The sequence below is a fragment of the Octopus sinensis genome, linkage group LG14, assembly GCF_006345805.1.
Source record: "Octopus sinensis linkage group LG14, ASM634580v1, whole genome shotgun sequence".
NCBI lineage: Eukaryota > Metazoa > Mollusca > Cephalopoda > Octopoda > Octopodidae > Octopus > Octopus sinensis.
Genome location: NC_043010.1, coordinates 66,951,547 through 66,964,046, shown reverse-complemented (window position 1 = coordinate 66,964,046; position 12,500 = coordinate 66,951,547). Strand labels below are relative to the sequence as shown.

The following is a 12,500-nucleotide window of genomic DNA, read 5'->3' as shown; positions in this document are numbered from 1 at the left end:
AGAACTGGGGGAACTTTTCAAAATTTTCCCTGCGTTAGTTTTGAATTATGACATTGGGCTATGTGTGTGTTTAGTTTCATCAGAATCGGTTGAAAGCCGTGGTCAGGGTGAGGGTACAACCTGACAGACACACAGACACACAGACAGACAAACTGCCGTTTATATATAGAGATACATCTGTGCATTCAATTTCTGCACAAATACCTGCGTGCGCAGATTCACTTAAGCGTCTATGTAATCAATTTCAGTGTATGTAAATCCGAATGTGTTAATTCAACCGATTCTGCCCACGCATACATGGACATATGTATGTATATATGTATTATATATGTATGTATATTTGTTTGCATGTGTGTGTGCATGCATGCAGGCATATGTGTGGTATATCTATGTATGGATGTATATATATATATATATATATATATGCATGCATGAGTGTATACATACATATGTGTGTACATATACAGACATATACATACATATATGTATGTGTGTGCGTGTGTGTGTGTGTTTATGCATATACGTATGTATGTATGCATGCATAGGGTATCCGAAAAGTAACATAAGGGTTTATATTTTAATATTATAAATCTTTAGGTGAATTTTGGGATACCCTATACGTACATATTGAATACATGTGTGTATCTGTGAGTGTGTGTATATGTGTGTGTGTGTGTGTATGTGTGTGTATGTATGCATGTATATTTGTATGTATGTATGTATGTATGTGTATATGTGTGTATATATTTAAAAAATCAAAAATTCTCCCCATGGTAAATCATACTGAAAATAGTCTTTCTAATTGATGACACACCTGGTCTTAGGATACCTTTGGCGAATTCAACTCTCTTGCAAACATTCGAACGAAGCCTCCGGTTTCAAGACATCTTTCTCTCTCCTTCACTGCTTCTCACCATTCTTCGAAGCGCTTGGACGCCTTCCCCTTGGAGTGTGAGGTAAAGAGAGAAAACGCGAACTTGATGTTACCAATTGATTACCTAAAACACGTGAAAGTAATTATTACGGCAGGGAAGACATGTATTAGCCATTCAGAAACACATGAAGACCAAGCATTAGTTTCATTTGAGAGAAGTCCCTTTTTTGATGTTGGAGAGCAAAGTTCGATTAGGAATCGCGCCGACATAGTTGTTGTTCGGTAACCGAGCTTTCAGTAAACCGAAGATGTCTTACAACAACTGTAATCTCATTAAGCCCATGCAATTTAGAAATTGTTATTTATAATGTAAATTTTTATCCTTTTCTGTTATTCCAAGTGTCGGAACTTCAGACATGGCTTGTACCTAGGAAATATCTGAAGATCTTTTTATACGATGCGCTTTTAAGTTGCACCTCCAGCTTTAGGTGAAAATTTCAGGGGAAAAATGTACGACTTATAGCCGAGTAGATTTAGATAAGTTCTTATTTCTTTAGGGCTACACACAGAGGGGATAAACGGATTAAGTCGATTATATCGACCTCGGTGCGTAACTGGTACTTAATTTATCGACCCCGAAAGGATGAAAGGCAAAGTCGACCTCGGCGGAATTGGAACTCAGAACGTAAAGACACACGAAATACCTATTTCTTTACTACCCACAAGGGGCTAAACATAGAGGAGACAAACAAGGACAGACAAACGGATTAAGTTGATTATATCGACCCCAGTGCGTAACTGGTACTTAACTTATCGACCCCGAAAGGATGAAAGGCAAAGTCGACCTCGGCGGAATTTGAACTCAGAACGTAACGGCAGACGAAATACGGCTACGCATTTCGCCCGGCGTGCTAACGTTTCTGCCAGCTCGCCGTCTTCAATTTAGATAAGTTTTATTATTTAAATGAACATTCTTAGGTTAAATACGGTTCAAGCGAGATAAGCTCATTACTTTCCATTGTTCTCCGACCTACATCCAGTTTTCCAACTTGTATAAATTCAGTTCTATGGCTGCTAGGAAAACGGATAGAAAGAGAGAGAAAAGAGTACAAGAATTTACCTTTTTGTGTAGACAAGTAGAGTGGGTGAAAGTTATATAACTCGCAGTGACGAACTGAATCTAATTCCACTTTTCTGGGGGGGGGGGTTCTTTTTTCTTCCTTTTTTCGTCTCTTTCGCGCATGGCTCACACGTGGAACTATACGACTTTCATGCTCTCTACTTGTCAGCAGAGAAAGCTAATTTCTTTTACTCTTTTCCTCTCCTTCTTCCATCCGTTCTTCCAGCAGTCACAGAACTGAGTTTAGCCACCTACAGAATGGATAACAGAACAGCAAATAATCTGTGCACAACAACTCGAAGAAGTTTCCCAACTTGTATAAACTATGACAATAAAATAAATGACATATCAAATAAATTATTTTTCTTCCTGTCTTTTATTTGGTGCATTCAAATTGGTACAAATTTATCTCCAAGATAAAGATAATATAAATCGGGATTTTTTTTTTTTTTTCGAATAAACACAAACAGAAATATATTTATCAACTGAATGGAAGCTTGAAGCGATGTGTGTTCAAACTGAACGTAAAACTACGAAGGGGAAAAATAAGTAACTGCTGCAAAGAATTTATTTTGTTGCTCAACTGCCTTAGCTTTTTGCTACTGGCCCGTAAAGACCTATATGTGCAATATGCTGTGATATTTAGGTCGGCAACCAACTAATTAGATAGACACATCGATAGATATACAGCGAGACAGACAAGAAAGTCGACAAATAGATAGATAGATAGATAGATAGATAGATAGATAGATAGATAGATAGATAGATAGATAGATAGATAGATAGAGATAGATAGATAGATAGATAGGTGTTTTAGTTATTTTCGCTTTAACAAGGTGACAGACACCTACCGTTCTCACTAGCAAATAGTCATTGTGTATCATTAGGTTTGTCTCCATTGTTTAACAATGACCGTCCTAGAAGTGAACCACTAATTACTAACAAACTCATTGTTTCACAGGTCTAAACTGTTAGCGTCGCCCACTACTTGGCGCCATTTTCATACATGGCTGTCGTCTGCTTTCGTCGTACGGAACGCTTCATACCAATGTATGTACTAATATTCTTTGTTTTCGATATGTGTATATGTATCTGCGTGTACATATGTATATACGTGTGAATGCATGTAAATGTGTATGCATGAATGTATTTATGTAGGCGTGTATGTATGAATAATAGAATGTATGCCTGGGTTTATATGTGTGCGTGCATGCGTGTTTGTGAGTGTGTTAATGTAGACCTATCTACCCATCTATCGGCCTATCTATCTATCTATCTATCTATCTATCTATCTATCTATCTATCTATCTATCTATCTATCTGTCTGTCTGTCTGTCTGTCTATCTACCTGTCTGTCTGTCTGTCTGTCTGTCTGTCTAGCTACTTATCTACCTACCTATCTACCTGTCTATCTCTTTATCTATCTCCTAACTGTTTGTCTGTCTATCTGTTTATCTATCTATCTATCTTTTATCTGGTGCATTCAAACTGGTCCAAATTTATTGGTACAAATTTATCTGTCTGTCTATTTTATCTCTCTATCTATCTATCTATCTATCTATCTATCTATCTATCTATCTATCTATCTATCTATCTATCTATCTACCTATCTATCTGTCTGTCTATCTATCTATCTATCTATCTATCTATCTATCTATCTATCTATCTCTTTATCTGTCTGTCTATTTTATATATCTGTCTATTTATGTACCTATCTCTCTTCTCCTAATTTGTTTTCGCATACGTACGTACCAAGGAGGAGATCAGTAATAAGTTAAATCGGCTCTGTTAAATGTCGTCAGAAAGTCAAGATGGATAGTTACGAAGATGAAGAAAATGTCGACGAAGAAAAAATCAATGAAATCCCGGTGACATCGTCTCTGTTTCGTCTCAATTGGATAAGTGATGACAGCGATTCTGATGACGAAAATGGTGAGTTGAATAATGTTATCTAGCCCCCTACACCACCAAGAACTCATTTTTAAAAATCAGAGAATCTAAATGGTAACTCATTAAGTATTTCGCTTGTGATTAAATTTTGAATTTGGACGTGATGCGTAGAAAGCCATCGAATTTCCTTCTCATAAACAGAAACGTATATGTGCACACACGCACGCACGTACACATACACAAACACACATACACACACACCACCACACACACACACACACACACACACACACACACACACAAAGAAAATACTCACATCCACAAGCACAAACACACACATTCAAACACATACACATACTGGCTCACTCACACGTATATATGTATCTCTTTTACTCTTTTACTTGTTTCAGTCATTTGACTGCGGCCATGCTGGAGCACACCCTTTTAGTCGAGCAAATCGACCCCAGGACTTATTCTTTGTAAGCCTAGTACTTATTATATCGGTCTCTTTTGCCAAACCGCTAAGTTACGGGGACGTAAACACGCCAGCATTGGTTGTCAAGCGATGTTGGGGGGGGGATAAACACAGACACACAACACACACAAACACCACAACACACCATATATATATAATATATATATATATATATATAATATATATATATATATATATATACGACGGGCTTCTTTCAGTTCCGTCTAGCAAATCCACTCACAAGGCTTTGGTCGGCCCGAGGCTGTAGCAGAAGACACTTGCCCAAGGTGCCATGTGGTTGGTAAGCAAGCTACTTACCACACAGCCACTCTTGGGTGAATGTATGTGTGTATATATGTAAGTGCGTGTGTGTGTGTGTGGTGTGCATACATATAAGTGTTGGATGAACCACAATTTAAGGCTAAGTACTCACTATATGATATAGAGTAGATCTACTTAATTTAAACCGTAGCTCCTTCAAAACTGAGCTGCTTCATTTACTGTAGAATTCGTCAAAGAAACACAGTCTGGTTCGATTTTCTCTTTTATTCATAGATTCGTTTAGTTCTATCCATAAATTTCGATGTCTAATTGTACGGTGTCTATGTCTTAAGAATTTAAAATCTTCAAGAGACGCGAAATAAATCTCTTTTAACGTTGAAAGGCGAAGCGGATAGAGCTATAAACAAAGGTTTCAAATTTTGGCACAATGCCAGCAAGTTGGGGGTAAGGAGTCAGTGGATTACATTGAACCCCAGGATGAAAGGTGAAGTGGGCATCGGCGAAATTTGATTTCAGAACGTGAAGCCGGACGATGTGTCGATAAGCATTTTGTCTGGCGGGCCAACGATTCGACAAGCTCACCGCTTTTATTCTACTTTCAAGTTTTAGCACAAGACCAGCAATTTCAGAGAAGGGCTTGGTCGATTAGATCGACCCCAGAGTTCAACTGGTACTTATTTTATCGACCCCTAAAAGTTGTAAAGCAAAGTAGACCTCGACGAAGTTTAAATTCAAAACGTAAAGGCGGTCGAAGTGCTGCAAAACATCTTGTCCGGCATGCTAACGAGAGCGTCGTATAAATATTTTCTTAAAGAAGAACGCTTGGGATGGAAAATGTTGATGGCTGTTTGCGAAATCCATCTGTTTGTCTGTCGCTTCTCTTTCTAGCTATTCTGGAGTGGCTGTGTGGTAAGTAGCTTGCTTACCATGGTTCTGGTGTTCAGTCCCACTTCGTGGCACCTTGGGCAAGTGTCTTTTACTATAGCCTCGAGCCGACTAAAGCCTTGTGAGTGGATTTGGTAGACGGAAACAGAAGAAAGCCCGTCGTATATATGTATATTCAAAATGTGACCGCGTGTGTACCGTTGGCGATTTTTTTTCCTCCGTCTTCCCTTCCTTCCTGAGCGTCCAATAATACTATATTTGTTCCACGTCCTCGCGTTGTTGTGTTTTCTCTTTGTGTTTTCATGTTTGGATTAACTTTATGTATATATATATATATATATATATATATATATATATATATATATATATATATATATATATATATAAATTAATCAAAATAAAAACATCTGTGTGTCTATACGTGCGTGTGCGCATACCCTTACATACACATACACAGATGCCCACACATACAGGTATAGATATAAGATATTAAACGATGTATAACAAATGTATATAAGAAATCTACAAACGCATGTAAAGAAACGGACCCACGCACTCACGTCTACACGCACACGCACACACATCTGTGTGTCTATACACATACGCACACACAGATGTGTGCGTGTGGATACGTGCGCGTGGGTCCGTGTGTATGTATGTAGGCGTGTATGTATGCACACGTGGGTGTGCATGTATGCACACATATATATATGTGCGTGTGCGGGTATGGGTGTGAGTATATGTGTGTGTATGTATATGTGTGTATATGTATACATGTGCATATATATGTATGCATATGTGTATGTGTATATGTATATGCGTATGTGTGTGTGTCTGTATACATATATGTACATGTATATTGTCCGTGTATATATATGCATATTCTGTTGTGTGTATATATATATATGCGCATGTGTATATGTGTATCTGTATATGTTTACACGTGAGTACGTATGTATGCTTATATGCTTGTAGCTGGGTATGCGTGCGTATATTTGCGCGTGTATATGGGTGTATGTATCCATGCGGGTACGTATGTACAAGATGACCACTTAATACGTTACGAAGAACTAGATAAACTGCTCAACAACTCTGATTTACAATACACTAAGTCCCCAGACGCCCCTGTTGATTTAAGACACCCAAGATTTATGACAGCCAGAATTTGTCATTTTCCTGACCACCATGTTTGGTCCGTAACTACTATATATCCCTTATCCTTATATTCTTTTACATTTTTTATTATTTTTATTTTTATTTTTATAACTTTATACCTTTATATTCATTTATATTTTTTTATATTTTTTATATCTCTTTATATCTTTATACTCTACATTTTTATATTTTTCTATACTTACACTTTTTATATATTTTTTATCCTTCGTCCTGAATTCTCGCCCCACCATCTTTATCTCTATTTACTCTTATTACCAGGTTCCTTCACGTCTGTCTGCATTTATATATTTATATATGTATATATTTATTTATTAATTTATTTACATTACTTCAACATCCAAATTTCCTCATTCTACATTGAGAGAAGAACGAGATGGACGCTTCATTTTTATGCTGTTGCCGCATTATGTCGTACGCGAATGAGAGGATTTGCATCCCCAACCAAGAATTTTTGATGTAATACATGTCCTTGTGAAAGTTGTTGTGCGCGGATGAAGAAGGCCACAGACATACATTATGCATTGTTATAAATCCGTCTAATAAAGGCCCGAAACATATGTACCGCTGAATCCTTGGCATCATGTTTTTATTTTGATTAATTTACTCCACCACCTACACCACCAAACGGTATATACAGGTGCTTACAATTATCAAGTACTCACCCCGAATTTCTATATATATATATATATATATATATATATATTCACTAATCTTCTTGTTACATGATTTTCTTTCTTCTACATAGCTGACGACAACAACCGAGAGACCAAGCAGCAGCCACAATCCCAATTCCTGACTTCAGACCAAGAGAACAGTGCTCAACTTCAAAGCCCGATCAGAGGAAAACAAAATGGAGATGATGATAGCAGTAAGTATTAAGATATTCGTATCTTTTGGATGGACATAACACACAGCCACACATAATAAATATACATACATACAGGTTGCGGTAAATAAACTGTCGTCTAAATTACGCAAAAATGGAAATAGCAATGACATCTCATTTTAACAGATATATTTACAAAATTACATAAAAATATCTTGAAATACTAAAGAGTAAATTTATTTAATAAAATCGCCATCGGCTTCAACCACGGCCTCCAGATGACTTTGGAATCTCCTGCAACTCTTCTGGGCGGTTTCCTTGTTTAAGTTGGTCAATACTGCCATAATCCTTGCCTTCAGTTCATCTTTGGTGTTACAAGGAGTTTTGTTGGTCTCTCGCTCAACTGTGCCCCACACATAATAATCAAAGGGGATACAGTCTGGGGAGTTAAGTGACCAGATGTTAGGAGTGTTGAGGTCGATAAATTAAGTACCAGTTGAGTACTGGGGTTGATGGAATCGACCATCTCCCTCCCCAAATTTCAGGCCTTCTGCCTATGGTAGAAAAGATTGTTGTTGTTGTTGTTGTTGTTGTTGTTGTATATGGTTTTAGTTCTTCACAAACCCTTCCTGCCAGCAAATTTGACCTCCATTACCCGCAGTTACTTTACCGAAACTCCTGTGAACGACTTCTTTCATATGGTTTCAGAGAACGATAAGGACCTGACAGTCCCTTCATCGGAAGACCTCTCTACATCTGACCGAAATGAAAACCAGAGTAACTACGGAAGTCTGGGCAGACGGCTGGCCAAGAAAAGGAGCATATCATCGCGAACACCTTCTTCACCTGGTAAGTTCTAGAAATCTCTATACATTATTCGTTATTAGCGACAAAAGTTAGCATTTGTTCAAAATAGCATTCGGTATATCTTATTAAAATGGATATACCGTAGAAAGCCATAAAACTGTGGTATTCGTCTTGAGAAAGTATCTCGTATAGGAATGAGAACCAAGGTTCGAAATTTCCCCAAGACACCTGGTGAAGACTGGAGAGTATATCAGCCGAAACGTGTTGTTAACAACAAACAAAATGAGGACAAATATCCGTCAAATCTAAAAAATGTAAATAATGTAAAGGTTTAATGTCTCTTCTGTGTTTCTTGTTTATAGGCCCTCACATAAAGAACGCTGGAGTGGTTGATGTGAGTTCGAAAATTGCATTAAGGAAGAAAACAAAGGACAACCCCTTCAATAGCCTCGAGAAGATGGCGGCCATTTTACTGAACGTTGAAGAGATGAAGTTGGTGATGCATTTTATGTATGAAGTAAGTCGCTGATTAGAAAGTGCTTTTTTTATAATTTGAGTTTTGATGAGAATGGGAATTAAAATGAAAACAACGATGGCGCCGAGGTCGATTTTTGCCCTTCATACCTTTGAACTCGATAAAATAAAACACAGGTTGAACGCTGGGTTCATGGATTCGACCAACATCCTATAAAATCCTCATCATCCAGTGTTTTAAATCCGGGTTTTGTCCCCGTTAACGGTGGTGACCGGATCTACCTCAATGCCATAGCAACCGCCTTCACAGCATCTTGCCCAGTTTGGGATGTCCTCCTTTCTCAAGCCAACCCTCCCAATCTCCTCCTCTACCTGTCCCCCACCACCTTTTCCTCGGTCTACCTCGCTTTCGCGCTCTATTTACCTCAAACGCAATCACCCTCCCCAGAACATGCTCTTCATCCCTCCTCGACACATGCCCATACCACCTCTCTCCGTTCGCCCTTGCCAACCATTCCACCGATTCTTCCAACCCCAGCATCTGCCGTCCAAGAATTTGGACCTGGAGATCTCCATTTCCAGCGACTTCGAGGGCCACCTCCCAGTGGTGTCAGGCGTCAACGAAGAGCCCTTGACTACAACAAGACGACCAAAGTTTTTTTCCAAGATCTGGGGTCTCCCGCCCCTAAGCCCTAGACCAGTGCTTTTCAAACTTTTTGCTGGAGCGGAACCCCAAGGAAACATTCCACTGGTTCGAGGAACCCCTGTGCAATAATTTAATAGTCTTATGCACACATATCTGCACAGGAGAATTAAAAATTACTGCCGATTTTAGCAGTTTTGTAACTTCTTGCGGAACCCCTGGACTGTACTGGCGGAACCCTGGTTGAAAACCACTGCCCTAGACCATCACTTAATCACCCTTACCCGTCTTGTTGCTTAACAACAACAACAACAACTCAGCACCCCCACCAAATCCTCAGTCCTTATCAAACAGCCTCACCCAACACATTTCTCTGACCATTGCTCTCTCACTCCTTCTCAAAATTGCCATCTCTCTCTCTCTCAAACACCATGTCTCACTCCCATACAGCATTGCAGCCCTAACACAACTCCTACAGACCCTCCCTTTCATCTTTAATGAGTATAGGGGTCGAAAACAAAGAAAACATTGCTGTCTTCTGGCAAAAGTGTGAAACAGTTTATGTCATTTAATCCTTTCTTTATATTCTTTTATTTGTTTCAATCATCGGTTTGCGGCCATGCTGGGGCACTGCATTAAAGGTTTTAATCGAACAAATTGAGTCCAGTACTTTATCTTTATTTTCAAGTCCGGTACTTATTTTATCTGATCTTTTTTGCCCAACCGGTACCCTACGGGGCTGTAAACAAACCAGCATCGGACGTCAAGTAATTGATAGAGGACAAACAAAATTACACTCACACACATACGACGTGCTTCTTCCAGTTTCCGTCTACCAGATTCCCTCGCAAGGCATTGGTCGGCCCGACCCCGGCCTGGGCTATAGTAAGAAGCACTCAAGGTGCCACCCTTTGAGACTGAACCCGAAACCACTTAATTACAAAGCATGTTTTTTTAATCACACAGCCATGCCTGTGCCTGTACCAAACACTACTTTTTCGCTTTAATATGATACATAAATACACACACGCACACACATACACACACACACACACGCACACACATACACACACATACACACACACACATATACACACACATAGCGGTATTTCGTCAGCCGCTACGTTCTGAGTTCAAATTCCGCCGAGGTTGACTTTACCTTTCATCCAATCGGGATCGATGAAATAAGTCCTAGTTACGCATTGGGGTCGATGTAATCGACCAGCCCCCTTTCCTCCCAAATTTCCAAGGCCTTGTGCCTTCAGTAGAAATAATTACATTATCGTATTATATTAAATATTAATAATTGTGATGGCACTATTTTCGTTGTTTCAGTATTGTAAAAGCAACGATGTTGAATTGCTCGTCAGCCAGTTGTATGATATACTAAACATAGGCCATAAACGCCAGCTGTTCGTTCAAGTACGGTGAGTGTTTGTTTTTGTTCTTTATGTTTTTTTTTCATAAATAATCACTGTTACGTAATATTTACTCCTTATTACTACAACTACTACAAATGCCTCACTTCAGGGAGGCCATTCCCTGTAAAGTCACAATATTGTTTACTCTCTAAGGCGGCGAGCTGGCAGAAACGTTAGCGCGCCGGACGAAATGCTTAGCGGTATTTCGTCTGCCGCTACGTTCTGAGTTCAAATTCCGCCGAGGTCGACTTTGCCTTTCATCCTTTCGGGGTCGATTAAATAAGTACCAGTTACGCACTGGGGTCGATATAATTGACTTAATCCGTTTCCCTGTCCTTGTTTGTCCCCTCTGTGTTTAGTAAAGAAATAGGTATTTCGTTTGCCGCTATGTTCTGAGTTCAAATTCCGCCGAGGTCGACTTTGCCTTTCATCCTGTGCTTTTACTTTTCTTAACAGTAGACTTCGTAAATATCATACAACCTTAATCTTCATAATTGTAATCATATTTTTCCTCATTTTTTCTCCTTTGTTATTATTTCGTATTACCGTAAATGCGGCTTTTGAATAAACACGAGTACTTAATATTCTACTTCATTCTTTCAAATTCCTTCTTCTGCCCCTATATTTTTGATCACTTTCTACATGAACTTTCTATTATAAGCTTTACGAAACTAAATCTTTTTTTCATCTTCATGATTTTCTAAAAAAATAATACCAAGTACTGTTTTTAGGTACCGTTTTCTCATTGGACATTTCTCTAACTTGCACTATGCTCCATACATGGAGTTATAATTAACCAATCTATATTAATCTATAGAGAGAAAATTATCGATATCTCTATATTTATGTCATCCCCTAACCGTTCATCTGTTAATTGTGGTTTAATAATTGACACGGCTCTCATCACAATTACACAAGGATAGGAACAAATAGACATGAAACTCATAGGTCCAACTTCTCTGCTCATTTTTAGGTTCCTATTTTTTCTGCACTGATGAGTACTTTGATATTTGCAAATTCTAGAAATGAATTTATGTCTATGTATGAAACGATCGTATTTACAACTTTTTAATATCTTAGCTACATATTCTACATATTCTTTTCTACTCTAGGTACAAGGCCCGATATTTTTGGGAAGGGGGCCAGTCGATTAGATCGACTCCAGTACACAACTGGTACTTAATTTATCGACCCCGAAAGGATGAAAGTCAAAGTCGACCTCGGCAGAATTTAAACTCAAAACGTAAAGACCGACGAACTACTGCTAAGCATTTCGTCCGGCGTGCTAATGTTTCTTATTTCTTTATTGCCCACAAGGGGCTAAACATAGAGGGGACAAACAAGGACAGACAAAGGAATTAAGTCGATTACATCGACTCCAGTGCGCAACTGGTACTTAATTTATCGACTCCGAAAGGATGAAAGGCAAAGTCGACCTCGGCGGAATTTGAACACATAACGTAAAGACAGACGAACTACTGCTAAGCATTTCGTCCGGCGTGCTAATGTTTCTTATTTCTTTATTGCCCACAAGGGGCTAAACATAGAGGGGACAAACAAGGACAGACAAAGGAATTAAGTCGATTACATCGACTCCAGTGCGCAACTGGTACTTAATTTATCGACC

The 12,500-nt window shown here is 38.8% G+C and overlaps 1 protein-coding gene across 3 annotated transcripts in view; it reads left to right on the top strand.

The window, feature by feature from the left end:
* The first annotated feature begins 2,886 nt into the window (after positions 1-2,886).
* LOC115219465 overlaps positions 2,887-12,500 on the top strand; it is a 28,661-nt gene continuing 19,047 nt past the window's right edge. Inside the window, exons 1-6 of one of the 3 annotated variants that reach the window (XM_036509173.1) lie at positions 2,887-3,043; positions 3,721-3,926; positions 7,448-7,570; positions 8,237-8,377; positions 8,698-8,852; positions 10,788-10,879. In XM_036509173.1, coding sequence (XP_036365066.1) covers positions 3,806-3,926; positions 7,448-7,570; positions 8,237-8,377; positions 8,698-8,852; positions 10,788-10,879 — 632 coding nt within the window. In that variant the 5' untranslated portion in view covers positions 2,887-3,043; positions 3,721-3,805. Of the gene's footprint in view, positions 3,045-3,436; positions 3,500-3,720; positions 3,927-7,447; positions 7,571-8,236; positions 8,378-8,697; positions 8,853-10,787; positions 10,880-12,500 lie in introns of those variants that run through there. The other 2 variants (XM_029789633.2, XM_036509174.1) reach the window with 2 other exon arrangements.